Here is a 22,115-nt window from a genome sequence, read left to right as displayed (position 1 = left end):
TTGTCTGGGTAAATAATCTCGCGTATATTAACGTTTATTGGATCGAGCTAACTTTGTACAAACAAAACCTGACGTCTATGTAGGTTGGACAAATGCTCATCGAAAAATGCCCTCATTTCCCTGATAAATAAAAATTGTGATCGTCTCGAAAATTCACAAGTTTTTAAATATGTTTTTACTTTGTGAATGCGGAATCTGCAGGGAAGACTAGGCAGTCGTGCTTCTTTAATGAGACATTGTTAGCAATGTGTCATGACGTTATTGTAATCTTCCTCGGTCTGTTTCTTCAATTTTAGCCATATCCGCACGTCGGCTCATACATGGGTGCGTTGACAATACACGTCTTCAGTATTGTTATAAATTTTTACAATGAGCAATGTCATCATATTAACCCTTTTTGGTACTCTTCATGAAGATTGTTCTTTGTGTAGTGACGTCACGATAGCGTTTACATCTATAGGTCCGACATTTGGATACTTACGTTGTTATCAAATTACAAAATATACATGTGGCTATAGTGTAGCCTTTCAGAAAGTAGCATATAATATTATAGTGGCAAAAAGTGGAAAGTGGCAAAAAAACTATTAAGCGAAGAGTGCGCTCAACCACTCCACCAGAGCCCTTACCGAGTGCCGACGCGAGAACCTGAAACTATATTGTAACAAGTCGACGAAATGCTGCGCGACGACATCACCCAGCCGTCTAAAATCACGTGCCATCTCCTCTAGCCTTGTTGAAGAAAACGGACGGAACCCTACGTTTCTGCGTCGATTATCGTCGACTGAACAAGATCACGAAGAAAGATCTATACCCACTCCCACGGATAGACGACGCATTGTATCGACTCTGAAACGCTAAATACTTCTCGTCGATGGATCTCAGGACTGGCTACTGGCAAATACAGGTCGACGAGAGGGATCGTGAAAAGACCGCCTTCATTAGGCCAGACGGCCTCTATGAGTTCAAGGTCATGTCATCCGGACTGTGCTCGGCGCCTGAAACGTTCCAGTGCGTGATGGACATGGTGCTAGCAGGATTAAAGTGACATTTCTGTCATGTTTGCTTGGATGGCGTCGTCGTCTTCGCCGGAAATTTCGATTGTCACCTTAGGTGGTTTGCGACAGTACTAGAGGCCATCAAGTCATCAGGGCTCACTCTGAAGCCGGAAAAGTGCCGCTTCGCTTACGATGAATTTCTGTTCCTGGGCCACGTCATCAGCAAATCTGGAGTCCGCCTGACCCGCAGAAGACAGCTGCCATTGCAAAGTTCCAGCAGCCCATCAACAAGAAGGCAGGGCGTAGATTCCTTGTCATTTGTGCCTACTACAGGCGCTTTGTCAGGGACTTTTCATGAATCTTTGAGCCGCTGACATATCTAAATAAATGTGATGTTCGAGTTCAAGTGGGAAACGCCGCAGACAGACGCATTTCAAGAAATTAAACGACGCATGCAGTCGCCACCGCTACTTGCGCACTTCGACGAAGATGCCGATACAGAAATCCACACTGACGCCAGTCGCCTTGGCTTCGGTGCCGTCCTAGTCCAGAAGAAAGGCGGTCTTGAACGGGTGCCTACGCTATCAGGTCGCTGTCAAAAGCGGAAGGCAATTATTTACGATCGAAAAGGAATACCTCGCCATTATTTGGGCTACAGCAAAATTCCACCCGTATCTACATGGCAGGCCATTCAAAGTCGTCAGCGACCATCACGCGTGGTGTAGGACAGCGAAATTAAAGGACCCTTCAGGACGCCTGGCGCGGTGAAGCCTTCACACTGCAAGATTATGACATCACTGTAATCTACAAGTCCGGGCGAAAATACGCTGAAAATACCCGCTAGAGATGGGTCGCTCAGGAGTAAGCCGGGTCTTGTGAGCGGCTCTGTTTAAAGAGCGAGTGAGCCGTGGTTCAGTAAAAGTGAGCGGCGTTTCTTTTGGAGAAAGCGAGCCGGATCTCTCGCGTTCAATGAGCCGTGCGGATGAGTTCCGTCAGAGCCGGGTCTTCTGCTGGGTGCGACTTCCGCGCCATCTATTAGCGGTACGAGAAAGCAACTGCCCTCCCGCACTTCCTCGCAAGAGTCGCCTTCACCCCCTCGCCTTCGGCTGAAGAACGAAAGAAGCCGCCGCTCACTTACTGAACCACGGCTCCCTCGCTCCGCTGAGGAGCGAGCCGGATCTTTGAGCCACTCTTTTGAAGAGCGAGTGAGCCGTGGTTCAGTAAGTGAGCGGCGGTTCTTTCGGAGTGAGGAAGCCGGTTCTCTCTCGTTGAATGAGCCGTGCCGAACCGTTCCGTCAGAGCCGGGTCTTCTGCTGGGTTTCGAGGTTTCGATTTCTGACCGACGAATGGTGGCCGGTGTGGGCAGACTCGCGCTACTGGTACTCGCTCGCAGTGTGTGGTGTGCGCAGCAGTCCCTTTGGTTTTTTGTGCGTCCTATGGTGTGGCACCCGATGCCACCGAGGGGAGAAGTAAAGAAGCCTTAATTGGCAAATCATGGTACCCTTCGTTGCCTGCTGCTGTTCGAACGGTGTTTCACGATTCGTACCGATCGTACATCGTGCGCTGGTCCAATAGCACTTCGAAGATGGTCTCCCGTGTCTTTAAAGACAACAGGTGAACGTGCAGTTTACGTCCTGGTCTTCATTTGTGCTATTAAGTGTAGTGATGAAAATGTCGCCCATGATAGCCACTCTAGTGCATTTTCTGAGCGTGTATTATTCGCACGTCATTAAAACGAAGCCAATGATCTGTTGTGTTGTAATATAACGTCGTTTCTTTTTTTTTCTTTTGACCTGGCACATGATGGCATGATCGCCAGTATCGCGCGTGCGTTCAAGAGAAAAAAAAACGAAAAAAAATTTTAAATACGAAAGGTACTTGCGGTAGTTTTGTGCATCTTTCGTATGATTTTTCTATTGTATTTCAAGAAATGATTTCTACATTCATTTTGCATGGAGCTACAGCTCACTCATATTATAGTGAACGTACGTATGTCAATAAATGAATAAAGTTGAAAGATAATGTACAATCATTTTGTGTTCTTATTTTGACGAAAGTTGATTTTAAAGTACCACAAAACAGACAAGCTTCTGTAATGACGATGAAGTTACATTTTCTTTTTTCTGAAAATGTACGTCGAATTCTGCCTGTTACAGTATCATAAGCATTTTATCCCCAATATCAGAAAAGAAAGCTTCATTACAACTAGAAATTCACGCTTTTAATATATGTAAAAATATTCTCTAAACATAGCGAAAATACCAATAACACGGTTATTAAATTATACATATATCGTTTTTTTTTCAAAACCAAATAACTATACCATATGCACAACACAGGTGACACGTTTAAGTGAACCGGTGAGCCGTTCAATTGAACCGGTTCATTTCAGTGAGCTGAGCCGTTCCGAGCCGCTCACTGAAGTGAGCCGTTTTGCCCATCTCTAATACCCGCCGCTCCAAGATGACGACGACGAGGACGCTTTTTTAGGAACAATAAGCGCAGACGACTTTGCCGAGCATCAGCGAGCGGACCCGGATCTCAGAAGCCCTGCTGAGTACTTGCAAGGAAAGACCGATTTTGTTCCGAGGGTTTTTAGGCGCGGATCGTCTTAGTTTTTCTTGCGAAACAACGTCCTGGTGAAGAACTTTTCGCCAGCCCGCGCGAACTACCTTCTCGTTGTGCCCGCAACACTCCGGTCAGAAGTCCTGCACGCGCAGCACGATGATAAGACAGCCGGTCACCTCGGGTTTTCCCGCACGCGGAACAATACAAGAGAAGTATCATTGGCCACGCCTGACCACCGACATCGCCCGTTACGTCAAGACATGTCGAGACTGCCAGCAACACAAGGCACCAGCGACAAGGCCGGAGGGATATACAGGGTACAGCCTCCTTCCGACCATTTCAGCAGATCGGGATATAATTTTGGCACCCTTTCCGAAGTCAACGTATGAAAATAGGTGTTTCATTGTGGCTAGCGACTACCTTTCCCGCTACGCCGAAACAAAAGCTCTGCCTAAAGGTAGTGTGACCTAAGTTGCTAAATTGTTCGTCGAGAACATCCTGCTGCGACATGGTGCCCCAAAAGTACTCATCACCGACAGAGGAACGGCCTTCCCTGCAGAGCTCAGCCAAGCCATTTTGCAATACAGCCAGACAAGGCACAGCACGACAACTGCTTACCACCTGCAGATGAATGGTCTTGCGGAGCAGCTGAACAAGAGCCTCGCCGACATGCTTGCAATGTAACGTCGTCGTCGAGCACCAGACGCGGCATGCCGGCCTGCCGTACGTAATCTTCGCTTACAAAGCGGCGGAGCAAGAAACAACGTAGATCACGCCGTTCAAGCTGCTTTAGATGGCAGGAACCCTACGACGACCCTCGACGTCATGCTGCCGCACGTTACCGACGAAGAGAATCGCGACGTCACTGGCTATCTCCAGCGCGCCGAAGAATCCCGACAGCTCGCCCGCCTGCGCATCAAGAACCAGCAGAGGAGCGGCAGCCGATACTACATTCTTCGATGACGCTACATCGAGTACCAGCCCGGCGATTGTGTTTGGGTCTGCGTTCTGATCACGGTGTAAGATATATACTCTTATCTTACACCGTAGTTCTGATACACCGACAACGACTTAGCGAGAACCTGTTACGACGCTATTTCGGACCCTAAAAGATCATCCGTCGTATTGGCGCACTGGACGACGAGGTCGTGCCAGACAGCATTTCTCAATCACAGCGGCGCCGCGCACGACCTGAAGTCATCCACGTGGTGCGTCTTAAGCCTTTCTACGGCCGCTGACGAACTTAGGGACTTTGTTTCTTTGTTGTTGTTTTTTTTCGCTTTCGTCTTTTTTGTAACATTGGGACATCGGGTCGATGCTTTTTCAATGTGGGGGAGGGTTATTGACACGTGCACTTGTTTATTTTTCTCGGGAGACCGCGTTTCACCGTCTAGCAAGTGTTGTCGATTACCGCAGGACGCGCCTGCGTGTATCGGAAGTTTCTCGAATGTTATCAATGGTTCTATCCGCTGTCTGTTGTCACCGCACCTTGTGTAATCTGATTGCACGTATGCGCGACGCGAATTCTGTAGTACTTTCAGGAAGTCCCGCAAGCACCAGCGATCATTCTGGAAGCTTTGATGACTCATGTATAACAGCCAACGAGGCTTGACCCGCTGATGATATTTCGATGATGGGCGACTTTATTCGCCACTATCATTGTGTTTTGAGTGTAACTTGCTCTTGTGGGCTCAAGTGCGCCCAATAAAAAACTTTCATCATTGGCAGTTTCGCTACTGTGTTCTTCAATGTTTTTTTTTTTTTTTTTTTGGGGGGGGGGGGAGGGATTCGATCCCGCGACCTCGTGCTCAGCAGCCCAACTGTTCTTCAATGTCACTACTACGTCACATTATTCGTGAATGTGGATATGGTAAATTCAGATTGACCTCACTAAAATCATAAAATCTCTGAACTGTCATGGGAACAGCTCTTAAGCTAATATCAGTGAATAAATATTGGGGGAAATCGGCTTGGGCTTCCGCTGTGTCTATACTGTAGAGCGAGAAAAAACGGTAGGCGACCCTAATCGACCCTGGCGACCCTTAATTGTCTCTTCGTGGCACTCGCACCTCAGCGTTGGTGTTTTCACGATGTCCTCGGAGAACGAGGTCATTCACCGAGTTTTATTTAGAGGGAGTGGATGGCTGATGTTCGGAAACGGATGCACATATGTGTGTGAAATAAATGCTGCGTAAAAATGTATAAACCATCATTCGCTACTTGTTTAGAGCCGCTTTGCAGGACGCTCACAAAATTTCAGCTGTACCATGGGAGTACCATGTTTTTTTCCGGAATTCCATATTTGAATTGAAAGCAGTTAGTGATGGACGATATGCGCGTAAAGCTTGAAGTGTGTAGGGTATTTACTGGTTGTAGAAAGAAGTAATCCATTATTACTTTCAGTCTTTTTGGGACATTATACGAACCGCATTATTTGCGTTTTATCGTTGCAGAATACAGCATAGCGCCGAAAATAAATACACATAGGTATTCGGTCATGCTGCGGCTAATATACTACCATCAAAGTTTAATCTGTTTAGTGCATTTACGCAGATGTATCAAGCTTGTTATAAAGCATTCCTGGGCATTAGAACGGCACATTACGAACCACATAAGAAGTTTCCCCGCTGTCCTGACAGTACCATGCTTAACTTTCTCAGGCATAGACATCATCTTCCCCAGAATCATCATCGGCCTGTATTTTATGCCCTGTCGAACGAACGCCTCCGCCATGGATCTCAACTGACCCCTCCCAATCCTGCGCCCGCTGAGCTCCCTCCCCCACCCCCATCTTATGCCTGAAGTGGTGGTCTTTACTGTAAGTCGCATGTTCGAATCCCCGTTCTGCTACATTTTTCAGGCTCGGAGTGGTGCGCCAAAGCAGCAAAACAGAAATAATGCCCACAGCACATGGGGCTATATAGTACGTCATGTTGACCGCTAATAAAAGACAAGGACAGAGAAAGAAAAACAAGAAACGACGACACGGGTGGTGTCGGTACGCCGATGCCGCCCGTTTCGTCGTTTCGGGTTTTTTCTTTCTCTGTCCTCGTCTTTTATTAGCGGTCAAAATGGCATGCAATAAACACCCACTAGGCCAAACTCAAGTTCTTAGGGGGCGAAGTAGTGGAGATGCAATCACATTAGAAAGGTCCCCCGAGTTCGAACAGATTTCCACGCCAGAACGCGCACGGAGCCCCTGGAGAAGTATTTGGCGTGTACTTCCCCCGTGACTGTTGCGATCTCTAAGAGAAAGCGGCATATGGTGCATGAGATGCGGGCAAGCATTGTAGAGCGTTCGATAAATAAGCAGTATTCTGAGCCTATTTAATATCTACTGCAGGACAAATACTTTACCTAGAGATGTCGGTTCATCCCTGTCCTGCGTCAGCCGGCTGGCTCTCTCATATGCCTGGGAAATTTGTCAACTTCATCTCATTGCCAAATTCGCTGTCGCTCTCGACTTTCACTATCATACCGACTTGACTTCCTTCTCCTTGGTACCAGTGATTCAGTTTTATTTGTTTTAAAAGACCCCCGCTTTCTGCTCTATCAATTCCCTTACAAAATTTATAATAACGTTGAACAATTTTTTTAGACAAATGTTACTAGAACCTACCAACGGTTTCTTAAATGTTTTCATACCATTTTTAAACTTACTATATACTTCATACCACATCCTGTCGAATATTGGCCACCGATATTAAAATTTTAATTACAAACTTTCTTTAAACGATGAACATCCCTCGAACATTAAAATCAGGGTTTACTAACCCTCTTCATACATCTTAGAAACCCTACAATATTATTCTACCAACTTTGTATTTGTCGGCCTAGAACATCCTAGCAACTTTTTAAAGCGAAGCTTTCTATGTCTCCCCCTGCTTCGTCTATGAGCGCCGAAAACTCACTGCAGGTAAGCCAACTTACGCAATGGAACTATCCGCGCACACAATATAACAACGGCAGCGCATGTGCGCACACAACAGAACGACGACCCACAACCTACGTATCGTATAACACTACAGTTTACATTGGCAGTTCTACCGATAAGAACAATGGGAACTGCAACGCAAAGCTACCCAGACGAACTGTGTATATCTGCATTGCATTACGTGCGTCACGCAATGCATTCCCGACCGTCCCCATGGGTAGGCCGCCGGCGCAGCGCACTGCAGAAGAGGCTGACGTGCGCGAACGTAAGCGTGAGCATGATCGTGCCTGTAAGGCTGATCCCGTGTATTGGCAACGGCATAGCTTCTGACCGTCTACCACAGCGATCGCAAGGCAATACTGTTCAAGTGTAGGGTCGTCCCTGAAAGTGTGAGTGTGTGCGTGTCGCATGCAAGCGTCGCATGCAAGCGGGCTGTGTTCGTGCTCTATTGCTGGCCGCGCGGCGACATTGGCCATATCGCGAAGCAGAACCCGCTGAAGTGTGCCGTGTTTAGGAAGCGCTTTCTTTCTGCCACGTATAACTTGCAAGCTGCTATTCATTTTTTTAAACCACTAGGACATCGCTCGTACGCACCAGTGCCAAGCAATTATAATGAAGAATATTTGGGTAGCAAACCATCGTTTATTACCAATATTCACGGTTAATTTATTACAATTCGTCCTTTCGTGAAAGTGGTCGCTTTCAAGTTTCTAACTTGCGGTTACGTTTAGGGCTACACTTGAACTAGTCCACAGATATAGTGCGGGATAGCATAAAGGAAACAACTTTCTGGCACCATCAATCGTTAATTTTGTTCCTGTGTTGTGAAGGGGATCAACTAAAACTAGCCGATTTCTCGGCCAGTCAGAACTCAATACAAATAACAATTGAACGTTTTTCCTTTTATTCACACATTACTGACATAAGACTGACCTCCACGCAGTTCGAAAGTGTTCACTAATTAACAACTGAAATTTGTACATAATGAACGAAAATATATTTTGGAAGAGCTAAACCAATACGAAAATTATGAACCATCACGGGATGGTATACGGAACTTGACTATCACGTATTTTATGACGGCGCACACATTTTGTGACTTGCAGAAAGAAGGTAGCGTACAATGCATGTATTTCATTGACAGTATGAGAATACCTACAGAATTTTAAACGAGATACATGCATCTGCATGTATAGTTATGGCTGAAGAAAATGTATAGCTCAACAAACACGCATTAAAGCCATTCATTACAAGTATTACACCAACAGCAGATGGGCTGCCGTCACGACGAATCGGTCAAGCGACACTGCTCCTATGTCAGTCTACTCATGCTTGTACAGAACTGGTTTACTTATGCAAAATGAATAGCTGCTCAGAAAATAAAGTGAAATAATTGTGCTTACCTGCTGTCATTAGGAAACCTGAAAAATTTGGCAGAACTGGAATTCCTGGTGTTCGAACGCCACAGAGCCGCGAAACACATGTGATGCCCCGATTTAGCCATCTTCGTCTTATGCTTGGTTGACCTTGGTTCCTGCGTCTTCCGTTCTTTGCACGCCTGATCAAACCTCTCTGTCATATCTTTCCAATCTTGATACCTTGGGACGACAGCCGAAACAGATGACCAAGCGCGATTACGACTTGTGATATCGCTGAGCGAGTGGCAAGGGTGAGCGGAGGCAAGCTCGACGGACGCACGAAGATAACAACGTACCGCGCTATGGCCAATATAAAAATCCACAAAAAAGTAATAAAGTAAAAAAAAATAACTTAGGATGGCCGGCAACCGCTGGCAGCGCGCATGCGCCTTGAAACCAAAAATAGCTTTGCCTTTCGGGGGCTGCTGACATGTCCCCATATCATCTCTTTTTTTACTCTGGTGCCACTATTGTGTCGCATGCCCCCCTTCGCACGGCATGTCTGCGGTTGAGTGTCGTCTTATCTTAAACGATGGTGGTCCCTCGAGACTTGGGAACGCGCTGCCTTAGGGGCGGCTCATCACAGCCACCCACATGTGTCTCCCCCCCCCCCCCTTTTTTTTTTAACGCGAAAGCGTTAAGGGTCCCGTGTCGCAAAAAATCCGGTGTCGGCGCCGGCGTCGGCGTAAGCGCCGGTGTCCGTGGCGGATAAAATCCTCCCAAACCACCCCACCCGTGCAGGCCCTCCGCGTGGTGCAAGGTGCTAAAGAACAAAAATTCAATTTCTCACAGTAAAATCTGTCAGAAAAATGGTTAATTGTGACTTAACCACAACCTACAGACATGGTGGCGTCCGATTGTAATTTAAATGTACGAGAAAACATAATTCTGTTACGAGGAAACTCTAATACAAACCCCTTTTTCAGCATTGCTATCATACCAACAGCGACACGCTCGGGTAGTTTACTTGCGAAAATCCTGTCCAGCAGGTCACATTGGGCCTTAGCCTGCCTAATGCGTTTTGGGCACGCGCGTGCGTCGGGGCAATAGCAAGCAATTCATATAATAATTTAAAAAAAGGTCCTAGGGCCTTCACATTTAATATAAGACGACTTCGATTGCCGCCTTGAAAAACGTCGTGCCAGCAATGCATTTCTATTTAAACATGAAGCCGACTTTAAGGGGATCGGTGTAAGCTTGGTCTTTATAAGCTGGCTTTTCCACGTTCTGGGTTGCAGTGAAGCCTACTCAGCCTACGCAGTGAAGCCTACGCGGTCCGTTAACGCTATCGCGTTCCACTCTTAAAGGTGAAGCTTAAGCGTCCTCCAATTTTTTCCCCTTTCGCCACTGAAAAAGTTCCTTGTTTTTTCGTTTCTTCCATGGTGAGGACAATGCCTCCAGGTCCGCGACTCATCGCAGCCATTCACGTGTTGTGGTCTGTGAACCTGTTGATACCTTGTTTAAAAAAAAATAAAAATAAACTAGTGTTTTACTTGTTTATTGTACTTTTTTATTTTTATATTTTCTCCCTTACACTTTTTCTTGGAACCAACCACCGATTTTCTCTGCATTTACAGTAGGTTAATGGCTTCCACAGTTTGCCCCGAATTCCTTCTTCCCTTCCCTTGCCGTGACTCCTAATATTTGTTGATCAGAGTGTAACGTCCAAACATGACTGAGCTTGGGCGAATTTACTTGTATCCGATCATGTTCCGGCAGCCAGAAGCGTAGTCACGGGGTAGAGGCGCACCTCGAGACCCCTCGCCGTTCCCGAAATTTCTGTAGTACCTAGAAGAACACGCCATTCCTATTTCAAACGTCGGTGGTTTTTATTTTTGCGGCCCCTTTGTTTTGGTTTTGTTTTCTTTAATCAGGACAGTGAGCACCAGAAACTCGAGGCGCGCAAGGAAGGCACACTACGAACGTAGCGACCTCGGCTGTGCCAACGGCCAATTTCCATTAATTTCTGGGTGATTAGGCAAGTACATGACATACAGAAAAATTAGGCTGTACGGAGAAAATAGATCTGTTTGCATGCTTTTTTCCCAAACTGCAATATTTTCCCTTGGTTGTCACTACAACGTGTCAGATGTCACCCCAGCATACGTGGAAAGTTTGTGTGTGTGAACAAAGAAGTTTGTTGTTTGTTTTTAACGCGATAGCCTTAAGGGCCCCGTGTCGCAGAAAATCCAGTGTCGGTGTCGGCGTCAGCGAAGTTTTCCGTGAGCGAACATTTCCGTATATATTTAGGCATATGTATATGCCACGCTTTGCGATATAGCTTCCCCAAGACAGGGGTAATTGGAGATCGCTGGAGGGCTCCGGAATAAATATGACCACCTGGGGTTCTTTAACTCCAGGTGGTCAAAATTAATCCGGAGCCCTCCACTACGGCGAGCCTCATAATCACAACTGGTTTTGGCACGTAAAACTCCAGAAAGAAGAGGAAGGGAGGAAGAGCCTTTCGTCCAGCAGTGAACATAAAAATAGGAGGATTATGGTGATGATGATGATGACGATGATAATATACTATAGAATTACAACGAATTGTGGAAGGGCAGCGTTCTTTCTTCACTGTCTTCGAGCAGTCCATAGTGGGTTTCCTTAAAATTTAAAATTTCGTTAGGCCAGGCTAGGTGAATAAAGGTTCCACACACGGAAAAAGCGAGACGTATGTTGGCGACGACGTAAAAACCCGCATTTCGTTGTGATGGCTTCTCTAGGCAGTGACGCGCTTCAAACAGACATAGAAAAGGACACAAAAGTCAACATAGTACTCTACAAAACATTGTAAGCTTCACTTTCTTTTACAGACTACTTCTATAATTTTGGCACCAATTTCTTGGTATCTGTCCTCAAGTGCATCAACCAGACACTTTGCCTTGCTTTAGCTGTAGAGATGTATGCGCTAGTGGCTGAAAGTGTCATCCTGCTACCAGAAGCTCTCCTGTATTGTGCTATCTGAATACTGTTCTACTGCTCTAGTTTGTCAGTGTTGGCCTTGCGATCGTTGTTGGTGTGGGCGCAGCTTCTGATTGGTAACATTGTGGTAATTGTATTTGCTGGGCACACTCAGATTCTGCCATTTTGATACGCGTCGCAACTAGCCCTACGTTGGGGTTTAAGACCAATTTCTCCGCAAAACACTCATATTGCGCTTACAAAACACACAGCCAAAGAACATCTCTGGAATTTTATTTTTATACTGCGATAAAGTAACACAAATTCATAAGCAGTGCACAAAGTAAGACAATTTCATCAGCAGTGCTAACTGCTAAATTCCACGGCGCAACCCGTCGCCATCAGCCACAGGCAATCTTGCACCCTTGTTCTTGGACAGCCGTCACCACTCTTCAGCTTTCCACATCCTGTCAGCCGTCCTGTCGGCCATCCTGTCGAAGAAGACTCGTATTCGGTAGATGACGAATGACTGCGCAAACAAAGGCAGGTTTCACTGCTACTCAAACCACGGAGTGTAAATCTCGCACACGCAAACGCATGGGTTTACTTTTTCTTTGACGGTTTTTCATCACTCAGGGGCTGAAAAATAGAATAAAGTCTGAAACTGCGTATAGCGGGAAACCTAGCTTATTGAATAAAGCCGGAAACCTGTACAACAAATGTCTAGAAGAGGTGACCTGTTTACCGAAGGAATAATTCTGTCCCGGTTCTATTGTGAGTTGTCCGGTGCGCGACCTCTACAAGGAACTGACGTGCAGAACGAATGTATAACGCATGCCGAAAATACACGGTGTCAAGATAAAGATGCTCAGAGTTTGTAAGAAATGCCAAGATTTTCTAAAAACCTCTAAACGTGATTGATAGAAGCAGCTGCATTGGTGCAGCGTGTAAGCAGCACCCACGTGTGTTATTTCAAACGTATTTTCGGTGCCCGTGCCAGAAGGTAATGACAGCGGCTGCGATACTCCGGCTCTAGAGTATACTCTTAGTTCCAACTTAACATAAATAGCGCGCGTCATGCCCTTTGACAATCATAAAAACGTGGCTTGACCACGGCTAAATTGAAACGCGCGGACGTAGGATGACGCAAAGCTGCCGGAGAACCGATCACCAGAAATGCGAGCAAGCCAGAGGCTCTCAGTGAAATGAATACACGAAATTATTAGCAGTGGTGTAACGAGAGTTGTCCATGGAACATAACCTACTGGGAAAAAAAACCGTACTCCCGATGCACATGGGATTTCTTTAGTAGGGTAGACGGGGTAATGAGCGGGTCATTACTTACTCCTCAATATCTTCGCAGGTTACCTACTCACTCACTCTCACGTGTAGTCACACTCGTCGACACAAGATCACGTGCCTATTCACGACCACCCCTGCTCACCCACACTCACTCGCGTTCGTTGTCACCTCCATTCAAGCTTGCCGGCACCCACTCCCGTGCATGCTCCCGTCCTCTAACACACGCTGACAGTCACTCCCACCGTTCTCATGTCCACTCCAAATCCCCATCACTAAATTTCGCTCGTGCTCACTTTACCCAGTGCTCATTCACGTCTGTGCTCACCATCCACTCCCACCCTTCGTCATCCGCTAATGCTTTATCTCTTTGCTGTGAAATGAGTGGGGAGCAAATACAAGTCAGTGTACTCGTGAGTCAGAACGCCAACCTATGTTCTGCAACCAATGTTTAGGCAATGGGACTTGACTTCCTCGGGGCAACCAGCAGCGTGTATCTTCTCAGAATTCATATAGCACACCCTTCCTAAATCATAGAGGGGAAAGGAGAACAGCCGAAAGCTTTGCTTATTCTTAGATCATTTAAGGCGAGTTATAATGAAAGCCTTCTTTTTTTCTTTGTGTTTCCGCATCAAAACCTCAAGCATCGCGAGCTTCATCGGAAGCTTCTAGTTGAATTTAAAGCGTAAATTTTGCTTGGAAAGCATATTTATACAGTAGCTTAAACTAAGCGTTTTACGCTGTCCTAAAATTTGGGGCATGTTGCCTCTAATGAACGTAAAAAGAGGTCGGGTTGTTTTGTGTCCAACGTATTACGAGTCCATTCCTAATCTACTGTTGTTCACAAAAAGTTATTTTTCCCACTGTACACATAGCTCATTTCCACAAAGGAGACCCTTACAGTGACCCCTTTGAGCGCTTTTACCTTTTTATGGCGGCCTGTAAAATGATCGTAAGCAGCGCACGCACTCTGGTAAACTATACATTAAAAAAATTAAATTATGGGGTTTTACGTGCCAAAGCCACGATCTGATTATGAGGCACGCCGTAGGGGGGGGGGGGGGGGGGGACTCCGGAAATTTGGACCACCTGGGGTTCTTTAACGTGCACGTAAATTTAAGTACACGGGCGTTTTCGCATTTCGCCCCCATCGAAATGCGGCCGCCGTGGCCGGGATTCGATCCCGCGACCTCGTGCTCAGCAGCCCAACACCATAGCCACTGAGGTAAATTATACATGCAGCATGCGTATGTTCCTTATGTTTTTCTGCGTTTGCTATGAACCCTTTATACCGTCATTTTTCAGGGCTACCCATTATCACCACAATGCTAAGAAAGCGGGTCTTTCATGAGAAACATCAAGGGCATTGCATTATATACAACGCTAGGATTTAGCGTAAGGATAATAAATCGATAGGCTATTATTGGTAAATGTTGTGGGGACACCTTGGACCCCTTTCTTTAGTTCACGCGCGACTTGGGCCATTCGCCCGTGCGATCGCTGGGGACACGCTGTTCCAGCCTTATTGTGGACAGCGTCCAGCCTTATTGTGGACAGGCCGCTGGCGCTGGCGTGACGCGGAGCCTGCTGCTTGGGCGCGCGGCTCACGTTACGCCGTGCGTACGCCGTGCGCCGCGCGTATACGAACAATGCCTGATGAGCGGGCCCCTCTCGCCCCCTCTTCGGCATCTCTCTCCTTCAGCATCCAAGGTACGCGGGCGCCTTCGCCCGGCGGATTCACTTTCGGTGCTCTTGGCTGTCGGACGTGCGGACCCACTTGGTACCGCGCCCCTCTGAGCAAGGCGGCCCCCTCTGCGTGGCGAACCTAGCTCGGAAGAACCTGTGTGGCGGAGCAGACTTCCCGGGAGCTGTCACCCGTAGTCTGCGACTGCCACCCTAGTGCCGTAACCCCTGTCTTATACGCTCTTTTTGTACCTAACAGGGAATAAACCCCCATTCGTTTGTGCCACGGCTATAGTAGTCTCTACGCCTTCCCGGTGAGTCAGCGAACCCGCTACGGCGCCCCATTTGCGTGCGCTGCGGAGTGGGGACGAGCTACTTGTCTCCTTAGACCTTAGCTAGCCGGAACCGCGGGCACGTTAGCCCGAAACCCCACAATGTGTGCATGACTAATTCAGATACCTCACCTCACCAAAACCATAAAAGCTCACAACTCTCACGGAAACAGCTCTTGAAGTGAATAAATATCAGGAGAAATTACCTGTGGCTTCTTTTGTTGTCTTTACTGAAGTGCAAGAAACATGTTGACTCCAAAGAGACTCCCTTTATTATTGTGGTTGATAGAATTAGTCGGGAAACATATGACTAAACATGGCTTAAAAGGAAGAGAACGCATACTGGCAAACAATCGTTGCGCCTGTTTAGCCTTTTTGGTGAACATCGAATGAGGCGCGAAAACATTTTCGAACAAGGTGCAAGTTCACAGCTGCACAGAAAAGTCCAATTTTAAGTTACATTTCACCGCTATCGCGCAGTACAGCCGCCACTAGAGGTGGGACCGATATGCCCCTTCGTGTATCAGAGGATTCAGACTTTTGCTGCGTTGGTGCTTGCAGCTTTTGCAGCAGCTTGCACGAATACTTACGTCGCCCACGATAGAAACAACTGTGGCTGTGATCAAACAGCGCAGAACCACCTGCAGAAAACAAGTGATCATTTCACGCCCCTTCTATTTATAGAATGCGGTTATACTTTGTAAGTATTTTAACCTCCTCACCGCCTTACCAATAGACAAAACCCTATACACATTGAATGAGGAAAATTAACTGTATTTCTCATCTGTCTTTTGAACACGCAATGTTGACCTCCGGCGACAGTTCTAGGCATATCTGTGACACTCAGCGGTTCACTAGTTTACGGGATTGGTTGGCGGAGTGCTCTCGTATTGAGCTTCGAAAGCGCATTGAGGAACAGCTGGTGATGAAAGATAACCAAAGTCACGGCGTATCTTATAGTCTTCGCGTTACCTTGCGATTTCAAGCGCTAATTATAGCGAAATCAGCCAACGAGTTATGGAATCGATTCGTGATGTTTGTGGCGTATTGTTGCTGCATCTATAAGTGCTCTAAAATGGTATACGTCTCTTTTCACGGTGTCCTGGGAGAAAGAATCATTCACTAAGTGTTGTATTCGCAGGAGATGGGCGAATGCTAATACTCATGTGTAGGAAGATATTCAAATGTGGGAGTGTAATATGGGCAATCTGAACCATTCCAAATGCTCCCCTTCGGGACATATAAAGCGGTTATATGGAACGCTTGAAATGTCTTATCGGTGCATGGAGAGCGAAAAGTGCACGCAATTTTACATTTGGATACACCTGATACTTTCTTAAGAGCGATATGTGAGTAAACTTCGAATTGCAAGTGTAAGTAAAAATTAAATGAAATCCCCTTTCTTGAAGAAAGATGGCTGAACGCGAAGCTTTCTCCCATGCAAACTGAATCAAGGTCAAAGTCAAAAGCCAACGACCAAGCAACCAACCCAAGAAATGCTGAGCGACCCCATTTGATGCATACGTGATTTGATTGCTTGTTCAGGATTGCATTTTTGAACGTTGAAGTTGAATGAAGGTACATTTCGTTAAGTTGCATAGCCTTTATTTTAGGTCATGTAGCCGTTGATTACACGCACACTTTCACGGACAACTCTACAATTGCAAAGTATTGCCTTGTGATCGCTGTGGTAGACGGTCAGATGCTACACGGGATCGGCCTTACGGGCAGGGTCTCGCTCGCACTTAGGTTCACGTACGGCAGCCTCTTCTTCTGCCGTGCACTGCACCCGCGGTCTACCCATGGTGACAGCCGGGAATACATTGCGTGACGCGCGTAATGCGATGCAGATATATACAGTTCGTCTGGGTTGCGTGCCGTTGTAGTTCCCGTTGTTCTTATCGGTACAACTGCAAATGTAAATTGTAGTGTTCTCCGATACGTATGTCGTGCGCCGGTGTTATATTGTGTGCGCAGGTGCGCGGATAGTTCCGTTGTGTAAGTTGGCTATCCTGCAGTGCGTTTTCGGCGCTCACGGATGAATCAGTGAGACATAAGCCGCGTTTACATGAATGCAACAGTGGCGTATCGCATCGCATTTCTAGCGCATCGCATTCATGTAAACAGTGGTAATGCGCATCGAATTAATGCTCGAGGCGATGGTAGATTTGAGGCGCTACGTTCTCGGGAGAGTTAATGCGCTACATGTAAACGGCGTCGCATCGCCTTTCCCAAATGCACTTAGAAATGCGATGCGCTACTGTTGCATTCATGTAAACGAGACAATAGAAAGCTTTACTTTAAAACAGCGCTTGTGGAAATTTACCTATGCAATAGTTCAAGAACCTTTGACCTGTATTTAGCGACCTGCGAACGAAGGTTCCCCCTGTCTTGCAAGAGAGAAATTTCCGGCGAAATTTAGGGTATATTAGGTGTGGGCAATGCTTCCGGAGTGTCGGTCTATTCATCACTATAATGAGCCTGATTTATATCCGCTCTGAGAGGAAGATATTTGCCTGCAATCTCCGCTTGCGCTTGTCTTACATCATCCCGCTATATCGTATACGTGCGAATTTTTCTGCTTGACCACACCGCCTGGTTCTCTATCGTCATCGACAACGCTTCCTTTTCTTTGAAACGAAATATCTAGCTTGAATAGACCAGCCGTTTCTTGCTTTAGTAATTACATTTCCGACCACACTCCACTGATTCCTTTTAACTGAGGTAACTCAGCCAATACTTAGTTGTGCGGCAAGGCACACGGTCGTAGGGATCGGTCCACGGCACTCCGTTTAGGGCGAAATTCAATAACGCCGCGTACCGTGCATGAAGTGCATGCATAATACCACCAGGCGGTGAAACTTATCCGGGATCCTCAAACTATGGGGTCCCTCATAATCTGATCGCTGTTTCACACGTAAAACCCCATAACGTAAGTTAATTTCCTTCTAACCTAGGTAGGATATCGGCTAACACAGTTTGCTCTGTAACGCAGACTGGCCTGCTCTTCCCATTGCGGTTCTCTACTTTATTTGGGAGTGTAAAGACAAACCTTCTCTGTGCTATCCCAACCTGCCTCTTCAATATATGCCATACAGCGGGCGACATCTGACTCTCAACCGCCCCCCCCCCCCCTACCCCCCTCGATAAAGTGCGAACCTCCGGACTTCCCCTACAAGTTAGTGAGTTAAAATTTTTTGAAAAAGAAGTGAGAAGTGACGGTTCCGCATGCTAGGCGGCCAGGAGCCCTTGGGCTCTGGTGGTCACATCAACCCTTTCGATGACGTCTATCTGGAGGTCTGCGTCGGAGCTGAGCAACGCGGCCACCCACTGCTCAGTCTCAGATAGTAGGTATCCTTAGGGCGAGCCCATAAAACATGAAACAGATCAGCTGCCTGCTGACAATGTGCACATCAAAATTCCTGGCTACGTCACTGGCGGCAGCCGTCAGATGTTTCATAGTAACGTCAGCTGTTGGGCTAGGTGGTACGTGACTAGAAATGGTTTTAGACGCAAAAAAATTGGACACGGACGACCGAATAAAAGACACGCACTGGCGCACTCCGTGTGCGCCAGTCCGTGTCTTTTGTTTTGTCGTCCGTGTCTACTTTTTTGCGCCTATAACCATTTCTAGTCAGATGTTGCTGTTCATCAGGGAACAAAAGTGTGTCTAAGTGGCGGTTTATGACGGCAGCATACAATTTTATTTTCAAACACCTTATAAATAGCATAACATTCGCATTTCAAACACCTATTATTGCGGCCCCTACGTTTTGTTTTTTCTTTCGTCAGTACAGGGCCCTAGAAATGCGATATGTACACCGAACAAATCTTACATCAGTGGTAACCCTCAGTTTTACCAATGTCCCCATCCCGACAAAACATCACAGTATAATATGGTCGGACACGTTATGAAAAAAAGAAAGCTCTTATGTCTTTGCCTTAGCTGTGGTACAGCCTGTCCCTAATGTCCCCATAATTGATCTTTTTGTGAACAACGAAGCTCTCTTTGCTAAAAATGAATTCTTGAGAATCTACAGATGCATTTGATGGAGCTCGAAATTTATGATGTACGCGCCTGCAGCACTGATAAATTATTTGTTTTATTTGCGTTTCTCATATGAAACCACGACATGTTGTCCCTCATCCCATCACTGCCTTAACAAGCTTGAGAGTTTACAATCTGCATAAGAGGATACCAGAAGCGAAAATAAAAATCTGAAGACTTACCCGTAGGAACTCGGCCTTTTCCTCGGCATTGGGTGGTCTTTCACCAAGCCAGCGTTGAAGAAACTGACAGACACAAACTATTGATTAGATGGGCGCATTAATTCTGTGATCTGCATTTTTGTCTTTGAAAAAGCTTTTTTTATCACTTTGCCCTTCCGCTGCTACAATGTTACTCAACTTTTGCATTAAAATTGATATTACAGTTTCGTTCGTTTGATATTACAGCAGGTACTGCAAATTGCCTTGTTTACAAGACATAAATGGGTAATTGCCCCATTCTAAGCATATCGGCATGAGTGATGGCCTACACGACGCGGCTCTTACGACACCTGGTCACTTCCGTCTTCTGCATTATACATGGTCCAGCAGGGCCGACGAGAATGATAACCTCTAGCTGGGAGGTGAGAGTGGGGGGGGGGGGGGGGGGGGGGGGTCGTGAGACGCTCAGACGAAGGCCATATCGAATTTTTTTCTTGGGGAATGAGGCACATGATAGTACGAAGTACTATAGTGAACGAGCAGAACCATAAATTGCGACATACCCGAAGTTTCACCAAAATAAAGCACCTGGTGACGTTAAACCATTTTTGCTTCTCATTGGTATGACAAAAACGCAGGTCCGCTCGTATGTCTGAGCTGCGTGAGCTTCTCATTGTACCTTAAGAATCACAGCACCAGAGTTTTCTCTGGCAAATTTTATAGCACTCAATCTCAGGAAATGACGTCATTTTTCTTGCATACGTGCAACGAAAGTTAGTTGAAGAGATACAGAAACCGCGGTAAAAAAATTTACCTGTTACCTTTGCTTGTTTTGAGAGGGTAAGATTTCAATGAGACTTGGCATGCGCTCTTGGATTATAAAATCGCATACTACAAGATATTTTAGTGTGGCCTATGGTGTAGTATAGGTTAGCCATAGCACAGCTTGGCATGAGCTATTTGAAACATCCTGTATTGCAAGTAATAAGTCCCGGTTTTGAGCAGGTACATTACGTCAGCCTTAAAATGACGTTGTTTTAAATGTATTATGCTAGCTGCTGCTACAGTGGAACTCGGTTTACTAGTCATATATGAGTGCACTTTCGAGCGTGACTCATTCCAACTGCATAAACCAGCAGGATTGTCTGTTGCATCGTTCGATGACGTAAGTCACCTGCATTTTCGAGCGTCTATGCACCACTAGGCAAGCCCGTCATAGTTTAAATCTGCATGTTCGAGGTACCGCCGACAGGCGCTTAAAAACGTCTTGCTTCTTAAGACATCCTCCCTTTAAGGGGCCTTGCAATGCCAGTTTTCGGGTCACCATATTTCCTATGTGCCATAGAACACAGAGCAAAAAATGCTTATGAAAACTGACCCACACAAGTACAACTTATCGGTCTGAGAGATTCTAAATATAAGCATAATGAGTGTTACCCTAAGCTAGAATTTTCGCGGCTTTAGGCTGCAAATTTCACTTCCTCTAGACGTCACATGGTTCCACACCAAATTGCACAAAGCATTAACGGGAGTCGGCGTGCCATAGTTGCCAAGCAAGATCAGGCTACGGATAGGGCCCCATGGCGTTCCCATGGCCTTCGCGATCGGGCAGCGCGGGGTCTAATCTCGGAGGTAAAATGAAGATTTCACTCTTCGTGCACATTTATAAACATAACAGTGCTTAAGTTATCATATTACATAAGCTATCACTGTCGTCCACTTTCAAATCGGTTTTCTTCCACAAGAGAACGTTAAGTCTATTTACCCGCAGAGCGTAGATGTGGATCATGTTGTCGTCCTGGAAAGTATGAATAAACAACGGTGATAGGTAAACAGAAATTAATGGCCTTTTCACATACATTCTTGTGCTAAAAAACAAGCTCTTACTCGACATACGCAAATTTATCTCAAAATCTCAAACTTTCTTCTGAGACAACTGCTCAATCAACTGTATTAAAATGACTGACAGAAAGACAGATAAACAGAGACTGTCCGTTCACGCGTTCGTTCATTATCTGCTGCATTAACGTTAATTACCTGTCGTCTACCTACTTCGACAACTGATGCCGACCATTTTAAAGATTGTGGGCCAATATGTATACACTTTTATTCCTGCATCTAAATTGTATTTGTTTGACGCGAGGGCTGTGAATACATGTTCACCGTGTCTCATCAGCAAGCACTGATCTCCGGTTCAACACTTCGATAATGAAACGTTGCCATAATATTCACAACACCACCGGCTTCGACCATCTGAGCGATCTTTGTTTTCGAATTTGTGCATTCTCGCGATACCTTGTGCTGCAAGCTTCCAAACATCTAATTATAGTCGCTGCGTGCCTGAGCTTGGTCACCCTGAACTTTGCTTTAAGATCAGTTAAATGGAATTGGCTGTGGACATGGTGGTTTATGACGGGAAAGATTCACTTAAGATAACTATACAATGGGGCCCACTGTAAGACTGGACACTTTTATGTGCGGCTGAGTAAAGCGATTGTCGAATATTTTTGAGAAGCCATATTGTAGTTTACATGGACTTGTTTCTAGTAAGAATTATCTCAGCACAGATCACCAAACCTCGCACGTGGGGCATACTTACATAGTCAAATTTCTTTGTGTCGACAGTGTAATACTGAAACAAAGCAGAAAATTTCAAACTTCTTGTTTCATGCAACGTTTTCAGAGCGAGCTTTAGCTCGGATGCTCCGGTGTAAATATACGGGAATAGCAAAATTGTATTCCCGGCAACCCCTGCTCCAATATTGATGATGTTTGT

At 46.1% G+C, this 22,115-nt stretch overlaps 2 protein-coding genes across 2 annotated transcripts in view; both read right to left on the bottom strand.

Annotated features, from left to right (window-relative positions):
* Positions 1-4,485, bottom strand: part of LOC119430927 (uncharacterized) — a 45,941-nt gene extending 41,456 nt beyond the window's left edge. The window contains exon 1 of the mRNA XM_049657011.1: positions 4,185-4,485. The gene's annotated coding sequence lies outside the window, so the exon portion shown is untranslated. The remainder of the gene's footprint in view (positions 1-4,184) is intronic.
* Positions 4,486-12,162: 7,677 nt separating this feature from the next.
* The window catches only part of LOC125941000 (uncharacterized), a 97,680-nt gene continuing 87,727 nt past the window's right edge, over positions 12,163-22,115 (bottom strand). Inside the window, exons 6-10 of the mRNA XM_049657869.1 lie at positions 21,939-21,971; positions 21,105-21,137; positions 19,361-19,423; positions 15,721-15,771; positions 12,163-12,345 (exon numbers count right to left, since the gene is read on the bottom strand). Coding sequence (XP_049513826.1) covers positions 12,259-12,345; positions 15,721-15,771; positions 19,361-19,423; positions 21,105-21,137; positions 21,939-21,971 — 267 coding nt within the window. The 3' untranslated portion in view covers positions 12,163-12,258. The remainder of the gene's footprint in view (positions 12,346-15,720; positions 15,772-19,360; positions 19,424-21,104; positions 21,138-21,938; positions 21,972-22,115) is intronic.

Source organism: Dermacentor silvarum, chromosome 10 (genome assembly GCF_013339745.2).
Source record: "Dermacentor silvarum isolate Dsil-2018 chromosome 10, BIME_Dsil_1.4, whole genome shotgun sequence".
NCBI classification, from domain to species: domain Eukaryota; kingdom Metazoa; phylum Arthropoda; class Arachnida; order Ixodida; family Ixodidae; genus Dermacentor; species Dermacentor silvarum.
Note: the sequence above shows the minus strand (reverse complement) of the source record. Positions and strands in the feature narration are given on the sequence as shown.